The sequence below is a fragment of the Corylus avellana genome, chromosome 8 (assembly GCF_965113065.1).
Source record: "Corylus avellana chromosome 8, dhCorAvel1.hap1.2, whole genome shotgun sequence".
NCBI lineage: Eukaryota > Viridiplantae > Streptophyta > Magnoliopsida > Fagales > Betulaceae > Corylus > Corylus avellana.
The window spans coordinates 6828886-6854063 of NC_142497.1; the positions used below are offsets into that span (position 1 = coordinate 6828886).

The window sequence follows — 25178 nt, forward strand, 5'->3', positions numbered from 1 at the left end:
GTGTTAAAATTTCATTTATATTTACTTTATTTGAAATATTTTATTTAAAATCATTGGAATTTCAATTACCATTTACATTACCCAACAGTTTTGGGATTCTCAACAAGGGTTTATTGTTTAGTCAACAGAACAGAAAACACTAATCATAGCAAGGCCAAAGCTAGCAGTTGCTGCTCAAACATAAAAAGGATCATAAAACATACCCAGGCAAGAATATTTCGATTTCCTTTTAAGTGTTAAGTATAAACACGATTACAACCACTGTTTAGATGTGCAAGTTACATGGCCAAAAGCTTGCACAAATGTGAAGACAATTACCAAAAAAGAAAATCAAAATCTCAAAAGCCTTGCGAACATAAACTATACCATATCATTCATTTACTCCATTTTCATTCTGATGCAAAGAAAAGAGCGTATTACCAAAAAGTTACTTAACTACGTGAGTAATCACATCCAAAAGAAACCAAGCAACCAAAAGGGCGGACGGATTCAGCAATAGAACATCACATCCTTCACGTTGTCCATGATCACAGGAAGGGGCCGGTACTCCACTCTGCCCTCAGTCCCGCTTGTAGAGCCGCTGTCCGATGCCTCACCCTCGATGTAGTATCTTGCCCGGAATGCCGCCAAATGGGCATAATATGCAGGTGGCACTGCATGTGCAATATCATTTCAGTGGTTTAAAATTGCATCAACAACTTAATGCTAATTTAGATGGAATCAAAAAAAGAAAAAGAAAAAGCGAGGAGATCAGACCTATGGAAACAGATCGTGTGCACCTTGCAAACCTGAAAAGGACATTATGAGTAACAGAATACAGAACACAGAAAACAGAACGAATGAGTATCAAAAGGAAATTACGTGTAACATAGATTGTTTGTTAACGTCTGCAATGAATCTGCACTGAATTTGTTCTCATCATACAGCACATGGTAGTGTGTTGGTCGGCTAGTTCCCTACAAGTGCGAGCAATACAAATGAAAATTCATATTATTACTTTACAAATCAACATATCTGTATGCATGCATAAGAACCCATTCATAACTCACAAAACAGAGTGCTTCAAAAGTTAATTCAACTAAATGGCTCTAGTTTTACCTGAATTCCAGCATGGCTGTTCAGGTAAAAGTCGAACCCTGTTGGATGGCAAATCCTGGTATCGACAACAGTACCTATACATTAGAGATTCAACAAAATCAGTGGCATTCAAGAAACCCAAAAAAAAAAAATGATCATTGATCACCGAGATAAACTTAGTAACCTGGAAGAATATTGCCACTCCGGTCAGTCTGATCACGACTTCTATGATCTGCAGGAAAAAGCCGTGTATGATGTCTTTTTTGCACTACCACAAAAGTAACAGGCGGTAGATATCCTTCCTCAAGTGAGAGACAGGCCTGGAAGAAAGTCTTACAAATTAGAGCTGCATCAAACTAATCATGCTCAACATAAGAAAACAACAAAGACACTTAATCAATCACATAGAAAACATGACTGATGATTGTTACTTGACTTGTACATGTAAGATTTTCGTGATTATAAAGTACATGAAATGCTCAGGCAGCAATTCATTCAGAAATAAAAGAATGTTGCAATAAACCAACATACAATACCAAAAAAAAAAAAAAAAAAAAGAAAGCAACACTATTGGATTTAAATCAAATCTAACAATCAATCATAACACTATTAGATTTAAATCAAATCTAACAATCAATCACATCAATTTCCAAAACTTCTCTTTATGATATGTTCCTTCTCATTACAAACTATTCAGGCATTCTTGTCTCGACACATCTTGGTATCCCCCTATACAGTGACTCCATAGTTCACTGCAAGATCTATAATACCTTTCTTATTGCATCCATCTCATAAAGCAGAACTTGACTGAATTGGCCTTCACTGACACCATCTCTGCCAAGTAAAACAAATTGATATAAAGACAAGACAGAACAAAAATATTTAATTTTTTCATAACTGAAAACAAATTTTACCTATAAAATATAATCCTGTGGGGTTTCTGATTAGTTGATCTTCTGAATGCAATAAGTAGTTCCCTGCAAAGAGCAATGGATAATGGGTGAGACCCAAAAAAAAAAGAACTCAACAACAGCAATAAAGAACTATGCATGTCAACTTCCTACCTAATCATTCCTCCATGAACTAAGCCCCTTTGAGAATCCTGAGATGATTTATAGAGATCTTGAATAATTTCTTCACGATGAGCCTGTGCAGAGACAAGTCCTCTGTACTTGGTGACCTCAGGCCAATCCATTGAAGCCACTACCTGTGTCAATCAATTGAACCATTTAATACAACTAAATTAAACAAAGGCAAGAAAAATGAAGAACATACCGCTGCTATTGATGGAGAAGAGTCCTCTCCTGGCTGGGGATGCGTCACATCCGCACCAAATATAATCGTAGGGCGATCAGTCACCAGAGGAATATTTCTATGAATTGCATCATTTAACACAGTGTTACGCCCCCCAACCTGTAAAGGTTTTACTTCTCTTAGTTCAAAAATTGAAAGCCCAAGATTTTACTAGAATCAGTTAAAATCAAATAGAACAAACAAACCTTCACATTGATTTTGAGGGACACATTTTCAAGATACTGCTTACTAAGCTTTGATGCTTGCTTGGGTTGACAACATTGAGTAACAATACCAAGTTCTGTTTCACAGACTCGTTTAATTTTCCCTGTCAACAGCAAGTAATCTTTTGAGCAAAAGAAACTGGTTCTTATCACAAAGTCGGAACACCAATTAAAGTACTCACCATACGACCCAGTGAAGTCGGGCAGAATAATTATCAACAGCTGAAGCTGTTTTCCTGGCTGTCCAATTTCTGTAAACTTCGCCCTACTTTGCTTGTGAATATCCCTGAGAGCCATCTCAACTTGTTGACTCTGAGCTGATCGTATGGGGATCAAAGGGTTTGGGTTGAAAGCCTAGCAAGATATTCAAAAGGATCCACGAAGTCAATTATTTAGATTCACAAAGGGTATCCGCACATCATGCAATCAAAAGTCATCATTTAATCGATGAAGTCATACCATTCCTTTGCTACTGCACATGTTGAGCAATTGGTCACAAAAATCAAATGGAAAATCTCTATTCACTCGCGTAGAGAAGTTCACACAAGTCCAAAAATCCACTCGACCACCATTGATCATTCTCTACAATATCAGAAACACAAAGGATAGACTAGGTTAAAATATCTTCATATTCCAAAATAGTTGTAATTATATGTAAAGCAATTTACTGGTTGTTAATAGATAGGTGAAAAAGAACAAAAATAATTTGCTAGAACCAAGCAACCAACTACAAAATTAAAATATCTAACCTTGTTTATCATGTTCCACTGTCCCATTCTAGGTTGTTCACTTTGTTCTCTCCCTCCATTATTATATAAAAGCTGCAAAAGTGAGAGTAAGATTAAATTTGGGCGTAGGAATACCTAAAGAGATCAAACAAAAGCAGACCAAAAATTACCATTGGAGATGGCAAAACTCGAGCCTCAACCAATAGATGTTCCTCCTTTACTTGGATTCCAAACTCCGTATTTACAAGCAAATTGCCATTAAAATTGTTTCGCCTAACCATCTTGTACAAAAGAGAAAAATCAATTACAACATTACTGACACATGCAGGTCTCCATTCAACTTCTTTCAATGAAACCACACTGAAAAAAAAAAAAAAGACAAAACAATTTATCACCAAATTAAAAACATCAAAATACCTGCTTGATACTCGCTTCCCTATCTTGAGGCCGTTGACAAGTTGCTCTTAAAAGATTAGTTACTTGTCTTTCATTTAATCTCTTAGAGTATCTCTGTCCGGCAGCAATCTTACAAAGCTGCAAAACAAAGAAAATCTTTCATAAACTGAGATGAAAGACATAATGCTCATACAAAATAAAGGAAAGAAAAAAACACCGTCTAGAAGCAATAAGACAACCTCCATAGGCAAATAAATAGGTTTTGTATCACTCCCAGCTTGGAGGGCAGGCAGATTCACATTCTTAAGCACAATATTATATTTCTCACGATAATATTGAGCAACTGATATTCTGGTATTATTGTCATCAAGAGTAAACCTATAGGATCAAAAATCAGACAATAATCAGCCAATAAAAAAAAAGCACACACCAGAAAGAAATGCAGAGAAAGAGAGACAGGTGGTAAGGGAGAAAATCATAGCGACTCACGTTAACTGGCCAGTTGGTTGGGTTGTTACCCCAGTGACTTTGTAACTTTTGGAAAACTCCGTATTAGTAACCTCTACTTTGATTCCTCTCAGTGCCTTCTTAATCTGGGAATCAAAAAGAAAAGAGGAGGATCGCTCCATAAACTTAAGAAACAGATACAAAAAATGAAAAAATAAAATAAAAAAAGAAACAACTTAGGCATGCGTCAACAAACAAATGTAAGCAAAAACTTTCTCAAGTAAATAGCTGAAAAGAAAAACATAGTATATGAAGTGCATAGGAAGGGACACCATCCAGCCAATGATTATAAAAGGAAACAAGAGAGAAGGCCATTTATCCTTATATATTATATGCCTCTAGAGCAAAGCTCTCTTAAACAAGCGTAGGCATTTATCAAAACTACCCAACATTTATCTCTCGAAAAGTTCGAAAATAATTTATAAAAAAACTATTTTGGAATGCAACATGCATGTTCACCATCTTAAATCATAAAGCCAAATCCTAAGTTAGGAAAAATAACCTTCAGCCGATCTTGATCAGACAGATGCCTTGCTAAATTGAAATTAAAATGTTTTACAACAAAATCGGTCACAAAAATGGGTTCATAGAAAGCACGAGCGGACACATCTGCGATAAGAGAATCAAATGTCAAAACAAGGGAATACTAATACATTTCTTATTGAAAGACCCAAAGGAATAGATGGAAGAAATACCAATATTAAGAGAAAGCCCCATTTGGGTTGGACGAAGACTCTGATAATACCCTCTCCAGTAATCAATACCATTACCCAGCTCACCCGGTTCGCCCAACCTAGGATCGAAAAATGACCTCCCCACGACGGTGTAACTACAATCAAAATCAAACAAGTCAATACAAGCAAAAGAGGACTTTATATCTTGGCAATCTATACATACCAGGATAACAAAATGTACAAATTTCTAAGAATAAAAAATTAGGTTACAGCTCTGATGGTGCCGCTCTAAGAACCACGTCAAGAACTTGAATTGTTTCTTGTGGAGAATCCAGCTGCCTGCCGCTCAAAAACTGTCGAAGATGATCAATGTCAGGCTTAGAAGCGAACTTGATTGCCACTTTGAACTGACGCTCCCTTCTGGTTCTGCACGTCGGACAGAGAAAAGGATTCAGATAAAATGAAAATTGAAAAAATAAATTCGACAAAAATGGGATAAATTCCAACAGACAAAGATGAAAAATACCTCGTCGAACCAGATGAGGAGGCACGATCATCATTGTCTAACTTGACAACAAACTCCTGCGATATAAACGGCAATGGCCCTGCCGTATAGAGGCTCTTCCTTCCATCATATGCAGGATTTCGCATACCCAAATGTGATTTGTACGTCGTCACTAGCTGTTTAATTATATCTCTGCTCACTTTCTTTGAAGTAATCTCAGGTGTGATGGAAACCTGCATTTCAAATTAAAACAACACCGCATATCATGTAATTGTATCCCACCATAATAAGGATCTGCGAACCAAAATACTAAGATATCAGAGCTGCTGAAGTAAGTAATGAAGAAAAAATAAATCTGACAAATAAAAATGTCTTCGAAAGCAATTGTAAAACAAAAAACCTTTAAAATATGACCGATTTTATATTTATATTTAAAAAAAAAAAAAAAATCAGGGGAAGAACTCACATCGTAGTGATGGAGATCCTTGTCTGCGACTTCCACCAGAAAATGGTTGGCTCGGACAAAGGTTTTCTTCCCGATTGTCCCGTACCCGGGCCTCTTCGGAAAGTCAATTGCCTTTGATGACGTCGGCGGCGCCGGAGCCTGCAATGTCAGCTTCTCCGAGATTTCACGGTTCAGAGCATCCTCCGTGGAGGAAGTAGAAACTGGTGGTGGAGCCGAGCTGGACGGCGCAGAAGAATGCGATGAAGCTGGAGCTGCTGGAGGAGGTCCAGCAGGAGAAGCGACTGGTGGAGGTGCAGTTTGACGAGGACCCGCCGGACGTGGAGGCGCCGGACGAGGCATCTCCGGGAAAGAAGCGGCTTGAGGAGGCGCAGAGTAGCTTGAAGGACCACCGCGGCCTCTTCCTCCGCCTCCTTCGCCACCCCTACCTCTTCCACCACCACCGCCTCTGCCTCTCCCGCCCGCCGGAGACGGCTGGTCGCGGCGAGAATCAGGTTGCCTACCACCACCTCGACGCGACATTGTGGCTTAGCAGAAAAAAGAAGTCTCAGAGCGTAGATGATGGCGACACAGTGACAGCATGAAATACAATAAGGATCCGGCAAGAGCAAACGACGACAGAGACTCAGAGAGTGTGTGAGAGCGTGGAAATGGGCAAGAGCATGTATATATATGTGTAAAAGACCAAAAAATCTGGTGAGAGGAAAGGACGTGGAAATATGGGATGGAGCCAATGGGTGTGGGAGTCGAGACGGCGGCTAATGTCTGACGTTTTTACCCTCCTCCTTCTTCGAAGCAGGCATTTTAGGGTTTGTATTTAAAAATGAGATTCCTTCTCTAATTTACAAAATTAGAATTATATACCATAACTAACTTTATTTTTAATGAAAACATACATAATAAATAAATTACTTTGTTCAGGCTTCGTTTGGTTCGTAAAATATTTAATTCATTAAAAAATGATTAGTCACTACTGAGAATAGAAAATTGTAAAATAGATTAACTATTCATATTTCTTTATTTAGTTAATAAAAAAAAAAGGAGCAAAAGTCTAAGTAACCTTATCGTTAAGAGGAATGCTTCTATGCATTCTCCAGACCATCTCCAGACCATCTCTCCTCTTAAATTTTTTTATTTTTTTATTTTTTTATTTTGAAAAAATCAAGATGCACTTGGAAGAGATGGTGGGGAGATGGTATTGAGAATGAAAAGAAGAATATCTCTATCGTTAAAGAGAAAAAAAATTGGTCAAGGATAAGTAATACTCATTCCAAGGAAAAAAAGAAAAAAGAAAAAAAGAAGAGGCTATTATGCTAGGCCGCGCTGGCACAGTGACGTCATTGGATATAGGGGACCGCACGGTAGACCCCTCCGCACATGATTATTATTTCTTAAAAACCGTTTTGAATTTTGATCAAACTGTTTTTTGGTGGGGATTAGAATCCGTACAGTCTTGGCAGGATTCACCTCTTCCTCCTCCTCCTACGCGTATTTGCGTGGAAATATCAAAAACCGAAAACTAATGCTAATAAAATAAAATATAATTCCTTACTAAATGGACACGTGTCGAATAATGGGATTTATAGTTTATGTTTTTTTTTTTTTTTTTTTAATTCAATATTTGGAGTGTAATTGGGAAGAGGTATTTGATTTGATAATTAAAATTTTATTTTATTATATTTAATGGTATATATGATATTTTATTATTGAAAATTTTGAAAATTATATGTCAAGATGTTTAGAATATAGAGTTTTATTTTAGGAATAAAATAAATAAAACATCTGGATTTAACGTACGTGAAATAAAAAGAATCCTGAGATTTTTCTTTGCGTTGGGAAAAGAAAGAAAAGTTTGTGGGCTCGTGGTTCATGGCGGCAATTAATGGGACATTTATTCACTTCACTTCAGTGATATTATTGCAAGCTATTTTTTTGAAGCTTTGATTCTTGTTTTTTAAAATTTCAAGATCTTTTGAATTATGGCAAAAGTATTAAAAATGCTAGCTGTAAAATAATTAATTAAATTATATATGGGCTTAATCCGGTAAGATATAGCGGAAGGGGTAGGGTATTTTGTCTTTTTACTTCGTTCAAATGAAATAGAAAAAATCCTAATTCCGATAAGAGAAATGCTAAAGGCCCAACTTTTTTGCCCAACAAAAGTCCAACTTTTACCCTTTATTTTTTTTCTAAAAAAAACAAAATAAAAAATGGAAAAAATGTCTGAAGCAACCCTATCTATTTTTGGCCTTTCTTTTATTTAGTATTTTTTTAAAAATGAAAAATAGTATTTTTCTTCATAATAATGACATTTTCTTGAAAAAAATGACATTATTATGAAAAAAATACCATTTTTCATTTTTAAAAAAATACCAAATATAAGAAAGACAAAAAATAGATAGGGTTGCTTCAAACATTTTTTCCATTTTTTATTTTATTTTATTTTTAAAAAATAAATAAGACAAAAGTTGAACTTTTGTTGGGCAAAAAAGTTGGGTCCCTATCATTCCTCTTCCGATAATTAGGATGTGAACATAATGGTCTTCACAAGTGGATATAGCTTTTATTTTCTGCTCTTAGTTTATAATTTGAAGGGTTACCTAATCATTGACTTTTTTTTCTTTTTTTTTGTCTCTAAGTAAGCCTACCTAATCCCTAATCTTCTTTGAAGATTTTTAGGTTATAGGAAATGTAAGCATGAGTCAATGTCAAATTACTAAATAATATATATATATATATATATATATATCATCATGCAAATAATGTGATTATACTAAACACTCCTTATCGGTTCACCGCAATTCTCATGTGGTCTTTCGGTTGTTTTAAGGTAATTTTATGTGATTAAATAAATATTAGGATTTGGGTTCGACTTCATGCCTGATTGCTGTAAGCTATTATTATGGAACTCGAACTTGAAAGAATGCCGGTGCTATTACAATTAAGTTCAAGGAAAGTAATCCGCCACTTTTTGCTTTTTCTTTTTTGGAAAAAAAAAAAAGAAAAAGAAGAAGCTAACCATTCTTGACCTATGCTCACATCAAGGGGGAACACATCATTGAGAAAAAAGAGAGATCAAATTCCTTTTGACATAAATTAATAGTAGCTTTGTTTAATATTAATAAACTAACATAATCTTAATTGAATAATATATATTATTATAATTTTTAATAAGACAAAGAACAATTGATAATCTAAACCGTTCCTTTCCCTAAAAATTAAACCACCCCTTGATAATCCAAAGCGTGCGATCGGGTGGGAAGAAAAACGACGATTTCCAGGTCGTTGCGGAGTCAATGTAGACCCCACCCCAGAGGACAAAGCCTTCTCTCCATGTTTTGGTGGGACCCATAATCCGTACAGTCAGTATGTTTAGCGTGGTGGTTCGGTACACGTAAGGGTAACGTGGGGCCAAAATATGGAAACATTAAAAGCCGGACAAACTGAAAACGTGGGAAAGCAAAAAGACTATGCGCCAAAATGACGGACACACCACACCACTACGTTTCGAAAGAAAAAGGATAGGAATTTTCAATGTTTTTCATTTATTTATTTATTAAAAAAATAGTTTATAAAAGTGATTTACCTCAATCTTTATCTTTTTATGCCTTTATTTTCTAAAATTATAAATCACATTAAATGGTGAGTCGTGACACATAAGAAACACAATTTATTTGGTAAACTTATGGATTGTTTGGCATTATTTAAGATTTTTTTTAAAAAACATATACAATTTAAAATATTAAACTGTAATTTTAAAAGTCGTACTGTAATTTTTTAAAAATCACATTTTCTAATCAATATTTTTAATCATACCTTTTGAAGTCGTAAACCTAAACCGACCGTTAACATTTCGAAATGGCTTTGTGGTTTATTAATCAAATTATTTGCACTCTTGTATATTTGAATTAGGATCTTCTCTAATTCAAATAAACTGAATAATATTCAGTTAATTATAGCATAGTGATATTTTTGTCTATTCAAAAAGTGAAATGACAAAAATACATCTCCACTATAATCAAGTTCATTTGAAATGAAGAAAATTTTGTTCCCTTACATTTTTCTGGTATTAAACGTCCTAATGCAAATAATCATTTTTAGATATTTTGGTGTTCATCTCTTATATAATTTTATTGAGTATCAACTATTAATTTATTTTTTTTAAAAAAAAAAAAAACCACTAATAATGAATAGAATACCAAGAGATTTTATACAAAGAAGCATTTCCGGTGTCTTAAATTACTACTATAGTTATTTCTTAAAAAAAAACAAAAAAAAAAACTAATATAGTTCCTTAGTGAAGGGGTAATAATGGGATCTAGGACATAGACTGTTATCGCTCCCAGACGTGGAAAAGGACGGATTTACTGGTGTGCGCTTTTTTTGCGGTGGTGGAGTGGTGGGACGGAGTGTTTGTGGTCCCTTGTCAGTCTGGGAATGTGGTTTACTGGTGTGCGCCTCCGAAATTTTCCCAGGACATGCAAAAGTTGTCGTCGTGGCAGCACAAAAAAAAGAACAAAAAAACCCACAGGTGTAGGTAAACAAACTAAAAAAAAAAAAGGGTGTGTGCTTGAAAGGGAAGTAACGAACTCAACAAGTAAAGGAAATTCTAAAGATTATAATCAGTAGATTTTTCCTTATCTTAACAAATTATTTAGAATTAAATAATTGATTTTTTTTTTTTATATTAACAGCTGTCATCAATCATCCTTTTCAACAACTCAATATTTTTTGTTTTCATATTTTAAAAGTGATATAGTTTTAATATGAATTATATGACAAAATTTTTATTATTTAATATCCTGTGAATTTTTGTTAAATTATTACTTATCTTAAAAGTTTGAATTGATATATTTTAATTAAGATGAAAGGTGAATAATGAAGACAGAGTTTCAATTATCTCAAAAGCTTAAAAATGGTTAATTTAATCTTTTTATTTATATTATTAGTGCATGAAAATCGCTATTTTTTAAAATAGTATAGGTGTTTGGTAAAATATGTTAAGAAGTACTTTTATTATTATTATTATTATTATTATTTTTTTTTTTTTTTTTTTATCAATTGAGTGTTTGAATAACATTAGCATATAATTACGGTTTCATGACCAAATAGGTAGATATTGCGCCAAATATTATTTTAAGCGAAATCGTGATTTTTGTTGAAATTCGCACTTTCTCAAATAAGCACTCCTTAGTCAACTTATTAAAATCACGAATTTTTTCACGATTTTAAAATTTGCGTTCTTAAAATCGTAATCCCAAACACTCCAAAATTGCAATTTAGTTTAAAAAAACAGATTATTTTTTAAAAAATGCACTCCCAAATGGAACCTTAACAATTCTAAACAATCTTTATTTGATAATTTAATGTTGTTTTGCTTCATACAAATTACAATTATATTAAATTATTATTGCACTTATTGGTTGCTATTTTATATATATATATATATATATATATATATATATAATTTTCACAATGGTACACTTGCTTCACTTGAAAGAAACACCGGGGGGAGAACTTTATAGGTAACATAAAGAACAAACACATGTGAAATCAAGCATGCATGGGAACAATTACCGTACAAATAAATTCTAATTTATTTTCTCAAAAAAAAAATTCCAATTTATAACCCACCACCACTTTCCTCCTCCCAAAAGAGAAGATTCAAAGATGTCACTTTTTATTTCATGTTTACAGGACCACACTTTAATTATTCTGCTTGCTAATTATTTTTAAATGGTGTTTTGGATTAACACAAAAGGGAGAAGGAAAAAAATTGAATAAAGTCCACTTAACCCCTTTAAATTACTACCTCAATAACAATTTACCCCCAACTATCGATTGCGATAATTTACCCTCCAAACTGCAAAAACAATGACAATGTATCCCAAATTTTAACAAAATAATGAAATTACTCTTACTAAAATAAAAACAAAAATACTATTTTTTTTTTTTTTTTCAAATTCTAGATGGGTAATTTTGTCATTTTGCTAGTATTGGGGGGTACATTATTATTGTTTTGGTAGTTTGAGGAGTAAATTGTCGTAATTGATAATTTGTGGTAGATTGTCATTGGAGTGGTAGTTTGAGGAGGTTAAATGAACTTTACCTAAAAAAAATTTATCAAATCAATCATTGCTCAATTAATAGCTTCTAATTGAATCATTAATTATTTTAATGTTTTGAATTGATAAATAAAAAATAAATAAATTGAATTATTAAACTCATATTATAATAATTAAAAATGATATTTAACACTACAAAATTATTGGCAAACATTTGAGATAGTTGGTGAATCGGGTCCTGGAATCATATTTCCCTCCGAAAGGAATAATTTGGTGGAGATAAAGATTGAAGAAGTCGTTCTTAAATGGGAAACTCAGAAGAAGTATGGAATGTGAAAGGAACCTAATGTCGGTGATAAGTTTTTGATGCCCATTCTTTTGTAAAGTCCAACTTTTTCCTAAGCTAGCTAAAGTAGAAATAGCGACAAAAAAGACAAAAGAAGAAAATAGAGCCTTGTGAAAAATGGGCATGAAGATTAGGATCACAAAAAGGAAATAGAAAGAATGGTGTGTGAAAAGACAAGGAATTACAAGTAATATTGGAAAATTCAAATGCCATGTTATGTTGTTTTCTACGAGTAATTTTACTTTCACATCAATTTTACTTCATCAACTTTCAATTTGACGCAAATTGTAATATATTAATTTTGTTAGATTTTAAACGTTAAAAGTGATAAAATGACATTTTATACTCTTGATTTTTTTTTTTTTTTTTAATTTCAAATTAAAAAAATGAAAGTTGAAGGGTAATTTGGTCTTTTTAGTTGTTCCATTAGGGGTTAACTGCCGAGTCTGATGGAAGGTTGTTGGAAGTCCCACATTGCTTGGGTATTAAGGAGATTGACAATTTATAAGGGTGAGGAGAAACCTCAACTCTTGAGCTAACTTTTAGGTTGAGTTAGGCCAAAGACCCATTTCTAATATGGTATCAAAGCCTAACCCAATTGGCTGTGGCCCACCATCTCCCATTGCTGCACGTCTTGGATTGGATGTCCTCCCGCCACACGTAAGAGGACATGTTGGAAGTCCCACATTATTTGGATATTAAAGAGATGGCCATTTATAAGGGTGGAGGAAAACCTTAACTCTTAAGCTAGCTTTTGGCTTAAGTTAAGCCCAAGACCTATTTCTAATAGGAAGGGGTGTCAATTGAATCAAATTGAAAGTTCATAGAGTTAAATTGAGAGTTTTTTTAAATTTGGGAGATTTTCTCAAAATGTGTGGTCAAGGTCTAAATTAAGTAAAGTTTTCTCTTATATTTATTTTGTATTGATTGATGTGATGTATTTTAAGTAACTTCTCATGTTAAAAATAGAAAACTTAAAACACGTAATGCCAATAAATGTAAAAATGTGTGTGAAAATTAACTTTACTCTTAAAAAAAAAACAAAATAATGTTTTTAAGCTTTTGTCACTAGCCGCTAAATTTTGCAGGGATTTGGGGATACAAGAGATCATATTGGAGGGGGACTAAAAAATTGTCATCCAAGCGATAAAGAGAGGGGGATCTTCATGGAGTTGATATGGACATATTGTAGAAGATACTCGGACGGTTCTTCGGGAGTTCCGAGTTTGGGCAGCTGAACATGTTAAAAGATGAGCAAACAGTGCAGCACACACGTTGGCTAGCTCTTTCTGTTTAGAGTTTTATGCTTTAGATTATCAATTCAATATAGAAGAATTTTCTTCTTTTCAAAAAAAAAAAAAAAAAAAAAAAAGAAAAAAGATGAATTTTATGATCATATATATAGGATTCACTATCATCATTATTTTGAAAAATACATTGGAATATATACAATTTTTTTTTTTTTTTTGTGTAATATACAACACACATTAAGTCATGTCATGCATGCATATATTTTTATTTTTAAAATAAAAGTAAAGAAAAATAAAACTATTGGCCACTTTTTTCCACCCCAAAGAAAAGCTTCAAAGAGAATCAAACCCAATATACCTAGTTCTATATGCATGCTTTCGGAAAAGAACCTCACACTTTAGATTTCTTTTTTGTTGCTTGGTTTGTAACATATTAGTCCCACATGGAAGTTTCATTGGTTCTTAACTATTCTACATAACGAATATTAAACAAAGAATTTCTTTTGTTTATGTTTCCATGAAAAGTTAATAATATTCTTTCCTTTTCCATTTCCTCTATCCCTTTCATATTATAATAACTTTTTTATATGCTTTCACACACAGAAAACAGACAAAGATTAACTCAATAAGCCTTTTTAACCCCAGATTAAGGATTACTTGCTCATGTTATCAACTTCATGACCACGTAATAACAATTGAAGAGTCTTTTATTTCTCTTCAATATTTATTTTCCTATCTTTGAAAAGAAATACAAAATAAGAATAAATAATTTAATTTATCCCATATATTTGTAGCACTAAATAGAGGGTTCAAAAATAAAATAAAAAAACACACTTATAGAGCTCTACCTAAATAAATTATAATTAATTAAAACTACATCAAATACTATCTATGATATTTTCCTCAAAAAAATCTGTTTTCAAATCGCAAGTAAGGGACGATTTTACCAAGTTTTTAACTATGTTTTTAAAATTTACATTTTCAAACTGTTATTTTTAAATTACAAATCCAAATGAATTATAATACAAACATAAATCGTGTCCATGTAGTAGTGCGTCTATATCTATTGGGATTCAAACTCATATGGTGAATTGGTGATACTCTAAAAAATTGTGCAAGCGCTTCGGGAAGAAGACAATTTTAGAGTCGGTATGATAATTTGATTGATGATTCGAAGACATTATTTAATAGTCTCCGTTCATGGTGTGTGCACCACGTCAAAAGGAAAGCACTACGACATCTCATCGTTTCACCAAGAAGGCTCTTCAAGAATATTTTGCTTTTATTCGTGATATTATAATATCATAGAAAAGTTCTATTTGATAAGCTAAATAAAATCATGAGAAATTTTTGCTTTTTCTTTTTGGATATAATAATAATAATAATAATAATATCTTCCCATATCAAACCAAGTGGGAGTAAGCTCCTTTCCATTAAATCAACCTAGTGCAAGACTTGAAGTTTAGGTAATAAGAAGAATAGAAAAATGGAAGAAATATGAAAGATGAAAAAATTTCCTTACTTTTCGGTCGTTCGACTCATTCCTAACCTTCTCCTTCCCTTTGCCTTTTCTCAATTGAATGGCTTTAGTAAAAGCAAAGTGAAAAGAAAAGAAAAGGGTGTTTTCGCCAAAAAAGTAGCTCGTCATTGCTAGTCCAAGTTCTTCTCGACAGGTGGGGTATGTGCGATATGGTTTTGTTCAACGTCTTTGAAATTTCCACCTAGAAATTAGCATGCAATGTATTGTATTTTTCTTCTTTCTTTTCTTTATTTTGATTAAACTATACCTTTTTTCTTAAAAAAAAAAAAATTAATTATATTTGTTTTAATGTGAAATATTTTCATCATTTTCAGAATAAAAAATCTTTTCAGCATTTGGCTCATACAAAAAAAATAACGATAGCCAGAAACTTTCGTCAATCTCTAGCAGTGGTATGGCGGATTGAGAAGGAGAAACTCAAAATTATGAAATTTAAAAACGCTTGAAACCCTTTTCCAAAACTAAAGAATATATTTTTTTTATTTGACTATTTATATTCGATTGAATCAAACATAAAAAAGACCAATATTTTACGTCAAAACAAACATAGGTAGGGGTGGCAATTCGTGTTCATGTGTAAGGTTCAGACACGAACAATAACCATACCCATTTAATTAAACGACTCAAACCTCTCAACTCTAATCCTCTAATTTTTTATTGGGTTCGTGGGTTGTGTGACGTCCCACATTACTTGAGCATGAAAAAGATGATGTGTTTATATGTAATATATTATCTCTATATGATTTGAGGCCTTTTGGGGGTAAACCCAATAATAAAATCGTGCAGGCTTGGCCCAAAGTGGACAATATCATACTTTAAGCAAATGGTGTTACATATCTCCTAAGAAAGGGTGATTGTGACTTCCCACATTGCCTGACATAAAAAAGATGATGTGTTTATATGTAATATACTTTATCTAAATGGTATGAGACCTTTTGGTGGTAAAGCCAATAATCAAACTGTGCGAGCTTGCCCCAAAGCGGACAATATCATACCACTTGGAGCAGGAGTGTTACATTTTGAAAATTCTATATACGACACCTATTTTGAATGTATAGGTGTTTCACACAATTTATGCGGAAATAGATCTGACCTAACAATTAATAAACAACCAAAAATATATGAAACAATAAACAATAAACAACACATATATTTTGGTTACGAAGAGGAAACCAATTAGAGAACTTTCTAAAAGTAAAACCTCTCCGGGGCAGCCAAACCTAAGAAATCAACTAACTCAATAAAAGAATAAAGGATTACAAGACGTTCACACTTACAAAACCTTTGCAATTGACACGATCTTATATAAGACAAGTGACCCACTTGCCTTCTACTGCAGTAGCCCTTTCCAGAAAGGGCTGGCACAATCCTTCTACGTGATCTCCCTTTATCGGAACTCCGGTTGACTTGACTTCAACAATCAACAAGTAAAAACAAATGATCACTCTAAGAGAGAGAACAGACTCTCTTAACACACGACGGCGAATTCTAGATGCAGAAATTCGTAGTAATACAGATATGTAGAGATCTATATATATAATACAAAGACCCCTAGTCTAATTAGGACTAAATTACATTTAAATTAAACCTAACAGACTCCCATAGTCTAATTATGACTCAATTACATTTAAATTAAACCTAGCAGACTACGGGCCGTCCGGACGGTAAATGGGCTCATTCAGACGGGGCTCTTAAAACATGGGAAATATTGTTCTCGTAAGTGGTCGTCCGGACGCCATTGTAGACGGGCTTGCAGACGAGACTCTCCGGATAAAATTAATTGTGCAGCTTTTAAATCTCGTCCGGACGGCTATGAATCTCGTTCGAACGCCCATAGTGATTTGGCATTTTGAATCCATTTTGCTCACCGAACATTTAGCCAACACTTAAAACTTACATATTCTAAAAAATTGTCAATCATTATGTCGCATGTTGGGTTTGAGTCGTGTTGAAGCATGGGTATAACACTATACATGTCTAGGGATGAACTAGCATTTAGAATTTTGGAGGCAAAACTAAAAACTAAAAAACTTGGTGAGGGTAAAAAAAACGGTTAAATACTTTTTTGCCCCATGTGATTTAACAACTTTATTTTTTGCCAATCGGTTTCGTTTTGTACCACATATAGTACCTCAATAATGGTTAAAAACGAAAATGGTACTTTCGTTTAAATTTCTTCCAAAAATTGACGAAAATTTAAGTCAACACCCCTAAAAAATTGACATCTGTCCATTTACATAATTAAGAATGAAAAAATAAAAAATTTAAAACTAAAATAATTAAAAATATATAAGAAAAAAAAAAAAAACTGGAAAGAGGTGTCTCCAGCCACCCCTAGCCGGTTTGGGGGTTGCCGAACCACCCCAAGCCGAGCCACACCCATTTTGCTTGGAGTCACCCAAACCGGCCGTTGGAGTCACCCCTTTCCATTTTTTTTTTTTAATTTTTTTTAATTTTTTAATCATTTTAGTTTTTAAATTTTATTTTATTTTATTTTAAAAAACTAAAGTTGTTAAATTACATGGGGTAAAAAAATATTTAACCCTTAAAAAAATTATAAGGGAATTTTAAATTTTTTTTGAGAAAACATGTAGTTTTGCTCTCATGTTACTATATACATGTCAATTATAACAAGACTTATTTAATTAAAAATAATCAAACATGTTAACCAAACTTTTTAATTTCAAATTAAATTTGGGGTAAAGTCCACATACTCCCCTCAAACTACCACCTAATTGGCAATGTATCCCCCAAACTTTCAATTGTGACAATGTCCCCTCCAAACTATCAAAACATTGTCAATGTCTCCCCCAAGACTAGCAATAAGACAAAAATGCCCCTATAGATTTCTCAATAAGACAAAAATACCCCTATAAATTCAAAAAAAAATTGATTTAAAAAAAAAAACGAAAAATTTTAATTTAAAAATAATATTTTTTTAAAAAACAATTTTTTTTAAACAAACAATTTTAATTTTTTTTTAAAAACGGAAATTTTTATTAAAAAAAAACTATTTTTTTATTAGTTTTAAAAAACAAAAAAATTTCATTTTATTAAACGAAATTTTTATTTTTTTAAACATAAATTTTTATTTAAATAAAATTATAAAACAAAAATAAAAATACAAAAAAAGAAAAAGAAAAACGAAAATTTTCAATTTTTATATAAAAAAAAAAAATCGAATTTTTTTAATTTTTTTCTTATAAAATTGATTTTTTTTTTTAAAAAAATTGACCAACGTTTGGATTTTTTTTTTTTTTTTTTGTTAGGTTAAGGTTTCTTCTAGAAGTTTTAGGTTTTTTTTTTTATAATTTTACTAAGGGTAATTTCGTCATTGAGAGGAACATTGACAATTTTTGGTAGTTTGAGGGGGACATTGTCACAATTGAAAGTTTGGGGGGACATTGTCAATTGAGTGGTAGTTTGAGAGGGTTATCTGGACTTTCCCCTTAAATTTGTATTGAATTCATAGATGGTGACAAAAATTACCCGTCTCTTACCGCATATCAATTTAGACGCGTATATTATTCATTGTTGTGATGGTCTGGTGAAACTCATTGTCATTGACTGGGAAAAATTAATACACATAGATGGTGAGTGGATGGTTAGGAGAATGCACTGCAGCATTTCTCATGGGAAAATGTTGGTCAAATCTTCTGTGAAAGAGAAGGCAGAAAGAAAAATAATAATTACAAGTATTATTGTGGGGCCCATTCTTAAATACTTTGGGTAATGGGTTTTGGTCGATGACTGCTGTGTTTGACAAGGAGTTGGTCGGATCGGATTTAAAAACTCACAAAATTTATTTTAAAATTAATTATAATATTTTTATTTTTTATTACTATTTTAAAATATATATATATATTTTTAAAAAAATCAAGATAATTACAAGTATTATTGTGGCTCCATTCTTAAATACTTGGGTTAATGGGTTTCGGTCGATGACGATTTCCAATTTGCGCTGTGTGACATCACCTCCAAAACCAAAAGTGCGTATTGAGGTGGGTTTATACTTTTACTTGACGACAAGGCCTAGAATAAAAGGACACTTTAGTCTTTTCCTTCTAAATTTAATTGATTTTTTTTTTTTTAAAAAAGTTTAATTTATAAAATAGTCACATGCTTTTTAATATATATTTAAAAAGCCAAAATAATAGAAAAGATAAATCGTAGAATAAATACGTTGCTTGGGAGAGTTGAGAGGGAAGCAATGAGAATGTTTGTGCGTGGAGAATGAATTCCTTTTGCTTTTTGCTTTTGCTTTTTGGCTTTGGTAACTTCGCAGATAAAACCTTTTATTTTAATTTCTTATAAGGAAGGAAGAAATTATGAGATGTCTTTTAGCCGTCCAGTGATTTAATTGATGTGACGTGGAAGGGTGATTGAGTTGTCAAAATTACTGAATTGTTTGTCAACTCTGTCTCTTGGATTCGATTCGATATTGACGTATCGGTCCTAAATACCCTTCTCTTCTTATGATAATATGGATATGGTGTACCATTCCTGATAAAGGACATTCAGGGAGCTGTGTTTGACAATAGAACGAAAGAAGAGACAGAAAAGGTATTGTAGTAAATTTAATTGATATAAGAAAAAAAAAATATTTGTATTAAAAGGTAAAAAAATTTATTTTATAGTAATTTTTTTATTTGAATAATAATAAAAAGTTATTAATGTAATGTAAAAAATAAGAATATTTAAATAAATTTTTAGAAGAATTTTTTGAATTTTTAGGTTCGGTCTGGCCCGGCCCTTTGCCAAACACAGCCTAATGAGCCACGAAGAGGCTTGTTGATCCGGCTCAAAGCGAACACGTCATAGTCAATCTTTTCCTCTCTCTAGGTCAAATAACGGCTTTTTTTACGAAGCTAGAGACCCCTAAACCCTAACAAGAAACGAATACTAAATGGTAATTTTCTTCCCCTTAAAAATCTGGTATTGGACTTATTTATAATAAAAGCCGAAATCACACGTTTACAGCCTGGCCTAAGTAAAATCATCCACCAGAAAGTCTAACTCAAAAGTCAAGGCAAGCAAATTCTTGTTTATGGAGGAGAATTATTTATGTTGCACTTAAATGGCACGTGCTTTTTGTTGGAACTTCTGCTTGTAGGTTTGCCGTCACAAAGATTCCTTCCTTGACTGGTAAGGAAAAATCACCAATAATATAATAATACAGGGATTGTAAATTTGTAATGCTACGGCTACTTCCATCACAAGTCAATAATATATCATGCAAATAGGGAGGGAGCCTCAGGGCTAAGCAATGGGGTCATCATTTCCAACATGATAATGCATGTAATCTAATACAAAACTTCCAATATTTTTAGTAGAACACTGAGAATAAAGAACCATTTCATTTAAAGAACCTAAAAATTCTGTAAATTTTCAGAGCTGAAAGTTATTCTACATTGATTGCTATTCCATAAGTTATTTTACAGGTCTCACAGTAACAAAACAGAGGCCCTTGCAGATTAGAAATCCCAGACTACAGGGTCAACAGGCTTATTATTCTCCTCACCCTCGTTTCACAAGCCAGTATCACTGCAAATAAAAACAAACAAAGGGGGATCAATATTCCCATTCTGCAGAAGAAAGGGTACGCGAATAAAATCCCACAAATAAACAAAAATTTAGAAATAAGAACACATGATAAAACAGAAAGCGGGGCAACGAAAAACCAGTTTACTTTTCGTACAAAAGAAAACATGCATACAGATATCATCATCATCATCTTCATCCTAGGGTATTAAGGAAATTCTGTTTCAGCTTATTTTAATGTCATTAACCATATATCAACTAAAAAGAGTAAGTTAAGGAAATGCTTTGGCTACCTCATTTCTCTTCCAAAAGAAGAGATGTGCAAGAAAGAAGGGATGACAACTCATCCTGTGTTGCCAATCCAAAGCCTTGCCATCTTATTCTACCAAATTTGTCAAGCAGAAAAGTATACCTGCAGAGAGAAAATGTTAAGGAATGGCAGATTTTAAACAAACAACTTCAAGTTAGGCAATCATAATCTTTTGTACCCGGTAAGAAGGTTAAGAATTTTTAGTTCCTTCCGGAAGTAATAATGGTCACCAAATGAATATACAATCTGCTTCTGAAGTGTACCCTTCCCTTCATTTTTAGGTTTCTTCATTATCCGAAGAAGCAGCTGCTTAATAGGGCTCCGGCACAGGAACCACGAGTCTATTAATGACACCTGGAAAAACTCAAATATTTTATTGATAATTTAAACGTAATTATTTAAAGACAATTATCCGCGAAAAATTATTAGAGTAGCCTGAAAGATAACAATAAGACTAGAACATGTTTGTAACTTCAAGACAATTCTAACATCCAATAATGCACATTTATATCCCATCTGGAATGAGCTAACTATGAAGCATAAACTACTTGGAATAATTCCTTTTGCTCATAAATTTCTACTGCTAGTTTTCCAAGAAAAAAGATCAAATCTGCTGCATATAATGGTATTGCAAAATCCTGAGTTCTTGGCGGATATTAAATTGTTCCATGAGATTTTAATTTTTTTCAATCAATTTCATGTGTTTTGACAAATAAATGTTTTCATTAATTTTTTCGGTTGATTCAGTAGTAAATTTATGTGAAATTTCAATTATATGCTTTAAAAAAATAAAGTTACCAAAAAAAAAAGCAAAGAAAAAAAGTTGTAAAAAAAAAAAGACCACTCTGTTGGAGAGGGGATTGGCCTCCCTCCTCCCTACCAGGGAGAGGTTGGGCTCCCTGGTGTTGCCCACTCCCTTGGCCTCTTGTTCTTTTTACATTTTTTCTTTTCTTTTCCTTTTCTGGTAAATTTTTAAAGAGTATAACTGAAATTTCACTTTGATTCTGTTGGTAAATGGATGAAAAAATGAACAAAAAGATCTATTTGAGATTTAGGCAAAATGCAAGACATTGATTGAAAAAATAAGGATCCTAGGAGTGATTTAATATTGACTGAAGACCTCTGGGTAGTGACTCGACAATTTCACAAGATTTTATGCAGGAAAGAAAACAAACATAGTAAATTCTTCAACACTTTTATCTGCATTAGTGGCAATTTGATTAAGAACACAAAAATATTACTATATTACATGTCCCTACAGAGACCAAAAGGAAAAAAAAATGTCTACATAACACCTTTGGCACTCAGTCTGGCACAAAACATAATTCTCCTTGCTGTGAGGCATAATCTGATAATCCACATTGCCATTTGAGAATACAGTCATCATCAGAAGGGCTCAAGTTTTCAGCATGCTTGACCACATGGTGAAAGAGGATAATTGGAATGAATTAAAGAGAGAACAAGTCTCTGTTTAGTCATGGAAACTCTCTCAGTACATTTATATGCAACTTCACAACAAATGCTAAAAAAGCAACTGAACTATGTTTGTGCAATTCATCATACACTTGCACTGACCAGAATCTGAGTCTACAAAGAATCAAAAAAGAAAATTTGGAACAATACAAAGATGAGTAGATCATAAGTAACACAAGAAATGGTCGCAGAATTTGAGGACAATACCCAGCATTACAGGTCTTGAAAGATCAATGAGATCTAGATCCATAACTTAACAATTGAACCAATAGTATATACAAAGCTATAGTACCTGATATAGTTGAACATCTTTTGAATTACTGTAAGCATCAAGAAAAGGCCCACTCCAAGAATCAATCATTGCCTGTCAAGGAAAAATAACACTAGATTGTAGCCACAACAACAAGACAAAAGAAAATAAGATTGCCAAACAAGCATTTTTTTTTTCTTTGATAACTTATAAAAAAATTTATTAGAAAAGAAAAGTGTAAGTACCCAACTAACCAACCAAGTAATTTTTTGAAAGATATAGGTTCCAAGCAATTCTAGGCTTTAACTTTATAAAGAAAACAAAAAAAAAAAAAAAAAGGAGAGGGAAGTACGAGATACATATAATGCAATCACGTGAGAGAGATAATTGAACCAGTATGATGATTCCATTTCTGTTTCTATTTAGTATACCAAGTTTTTAAGTACTTATCAATATATGTTCCATTTTGAAAATGTCTTAAAATGTTTAATTTATTTTTCAATTACGTCACAAACTCTGGTTGAGTGCTTAGCACAGCAATCAGCTTAGTAATGTAACAAAACATACAATAAGGTCCTGATCTACTACTATCTAGGCATCTAATAGCATGGCTGTCATTTCAGATTTGATGTTTTCATTTTCTCTCTCCCCCCCAGTCCCCAACCCTCTTCTCCTTTTGTCCTTATAGTCGTTTTAATCACCTTATTTCAGCTGAAAAACAGCTTCTAGACTTCAGCCTATGAAACAGTATTGGGGAAGTTCATGACTCACTAAAAATATTACATGGTTTCTTGCACGCTAAAAGGTGTAGTACAAGATATCAAGAGTATAACCAACTTGTTGCATTCACTTACACAAGAAAGAACCACCCATAGCAATTTTGGTGCGCAAGCACAACTAAAGTTCTAACCTGAGAGTTTGCTCGGAATGAAAGACATAGCAAAGTTGCTTTTGGGATAGCTGCTTTGTCAGCAGCAACCATATCTCCATTAGAAGCAATGGGCAGCTTCAATGTTTTACCATCAGAGTAGGTCACTTCTCTGTCAGGAAACTTCACAGCCGCTATTGCAGGAATTACAATTTTATTTGCCGTTGCGATCTGCACAAATACTACAATAAAGTCATTCTACACACTTAAAGATAAAACAAAGAACATGAGTTACATTCTTTATCACATGCACAGTTTGTCAGGTTTTGATAGAAGATCTAACACATCTTTTATCAGCATTGTTGAAGTAAAAGAACCACCACCCAAAGGATCTGACGGCAGTGCTAGGTAATTTGAATCACAACTAGGTGGATTACTCAACTATACGTGAGCTCTATTTGACTATCTCAGCACACTTTTTATATCAAATCCCATGTATACAACAGAAAGTGGATAGAATTATTTGGAAACCAATGTATGATGTCATCATTTAGACTCCACTTCACTGCACTTAATGTACCACACGGTCTTCTATACAAATAATTTAAAACTAAAAGAAACATTATTCTCAACAACATTTATATTAGCTCTAATGGAGTAGAAGATATGGCATTATTTGACTGGTACAATACCTTACCACCATGTTGCTTGAGCTCTGAAAGATCGGCAAAGTATCCCCTGTTCATCTCATCTGCACTGCTCTAAATCACATTAGCAAATACTAATCGAATTTCAATATATGCCCCACAAAAGAGTCTCCAACAAAAATTAGAAACTGTAGACTCACAGCCGAGCACGCTCTTTCTCAATTGCCGCTTTGTTTCCCAGCTTCAATCGAAAGGGTTTCCAATAATAATAATAAAAAAAACGTTAGCTTATCCATGATAGATTGCACCAACAACAAATGAATGTGATTTGGCATGCGTAAATGCACTCCATTTGGTTATTAGGAAAATGGTTATTTCGCCGAGAAAATTGATAAAAAGAAGCAAAACAAAAAGGGGATAGAAATCCCAGCTCGGATATGCCAAATAGTAGCCGTATCAGACAATCTGAATAGAAGTTAAAGGGAAGAAAATAACAACAATAAGGAAAAAAAACAGAACTTTAGCTTCTTTCGTGGTCTTGTTCCTACATTTTCTCAGAAACCAAACGGACCAAAAAAAAGAAGAAGTGAAAATGAAAATACCTGGTAAAAGTCGAGGAAGCGAATGGACGACCTTTGAGCTAAATGCTGTGAAGGAAGCACATCGAGCTTCTCTTCGTGCCTCGAAAGCTGAGCACCGAGAATCGAAGCTGCTCGGCCCGAAGAAGCTTCGGGAATCAATCGCCTCAAACTCCGCATATTTTCGGTCTGATTTTTGCTTCCCTCTCTCTCTCTCTCTCTCTCTCTCGCTCTGTTGGGGAACCCTCGGACGAAAAAGAATTGTACGGTCTTCTCCGTAAGCTGGTTGTCAGTAGTCGCTTGGCATAAGGCCTAGCTCCAGGCCCATCTTGAAGATCTGGGCCCATTTCTTGTAAAATGTTCAGCCTTATGTATAGTTTTTCCTTTTGGGCCGGGCTTATTCTGTATTGACGAAGTGGCGGGCTAAATATATTATGTATGAG

General features: G+C 33.3%; 2 protein-coding genes across 4 annotated transcripts; both read right to left on the bottom strand.

Annotated features, from left to right (window-relative positions):
• Positions 1-206: 206 nt before the first annotated feature.
• On the bottom strand, positions 207-6527 carry LOC132163514 (protein argonaute 5). Its single transcript, XM_059573824.2, has 22 exons — positions 5871-6527; positions 5426-5637; positions 5170-5325; positions 4921-5054; positions 4728-4834; positions 4208-4311; positions 3958-4096; positions 3740-3856; positions 3493-3603; positions 3344-3415; positions 3054-3176; positions 2777-2948; positions 2577-2698; positions 2353-2490; positions 2142-2284; positions 1992-2054; positions 1848-1911; positions 1262-1397; positions 1099-1172; positions 862-956; positions 757-788; positions 207-653 (listed from the first exon to the last, which is right to left on the bottom strand). Exons 1-22 carry the CDS (start codon positions 6387-6389, stop codon positions 490-492), a joined length of 2997 nt encoding a protein of 998 aa, XP_059429807.2. The 5' UTR covers positions 6390-6527; the 3' UTR covers positions 207-489.
• A 13879-nt stretch (positions 6528-20406) lies between these two features.
• LOC132163859 (ATPase complex subunit) lies at positions 20407-24966 on the bottom strand. Of its 3 annotated transcripts, none has more exons than XM_059574238.2 (8): positions 24760-24966; positions 24358-24398; positions 24203-24266; positions 23553-23741; positions 22685-22756; positions 21098-21273; positions 20903-21021; positions 20407-20612 (listed from the first exon to the last, which is right to left on the bottom strand). In XM_059574238.2, the coding sequence occupies exons 1-7, from the start codon at positions 24913-24915 to the stop codon at positions 20904-20906; spliced, it is 816 nt and encodes a 271-aa protein (XP_059430221.2). In that variant the 5' UTR covers positions 24916-24966; the 3' UTR covers positions 20407-20612; position 20903. The 3 variants fall into 3 exon arrangements, with proteins under 3 accessions (XP_059430221.2, XP_088375282.1, XP_059430220.2); XM_088519156.1 differs by having other exon boundaries at positions 24203-24261; positions 24760-24808; XM_059574237.2 differs by lacking the exon at positions 24358-24398 and having other exon boundaries at positions 24203-24261; positions 24760-24843.
• Positions 24967-25178: the final 212 nt, after the last annotated feature.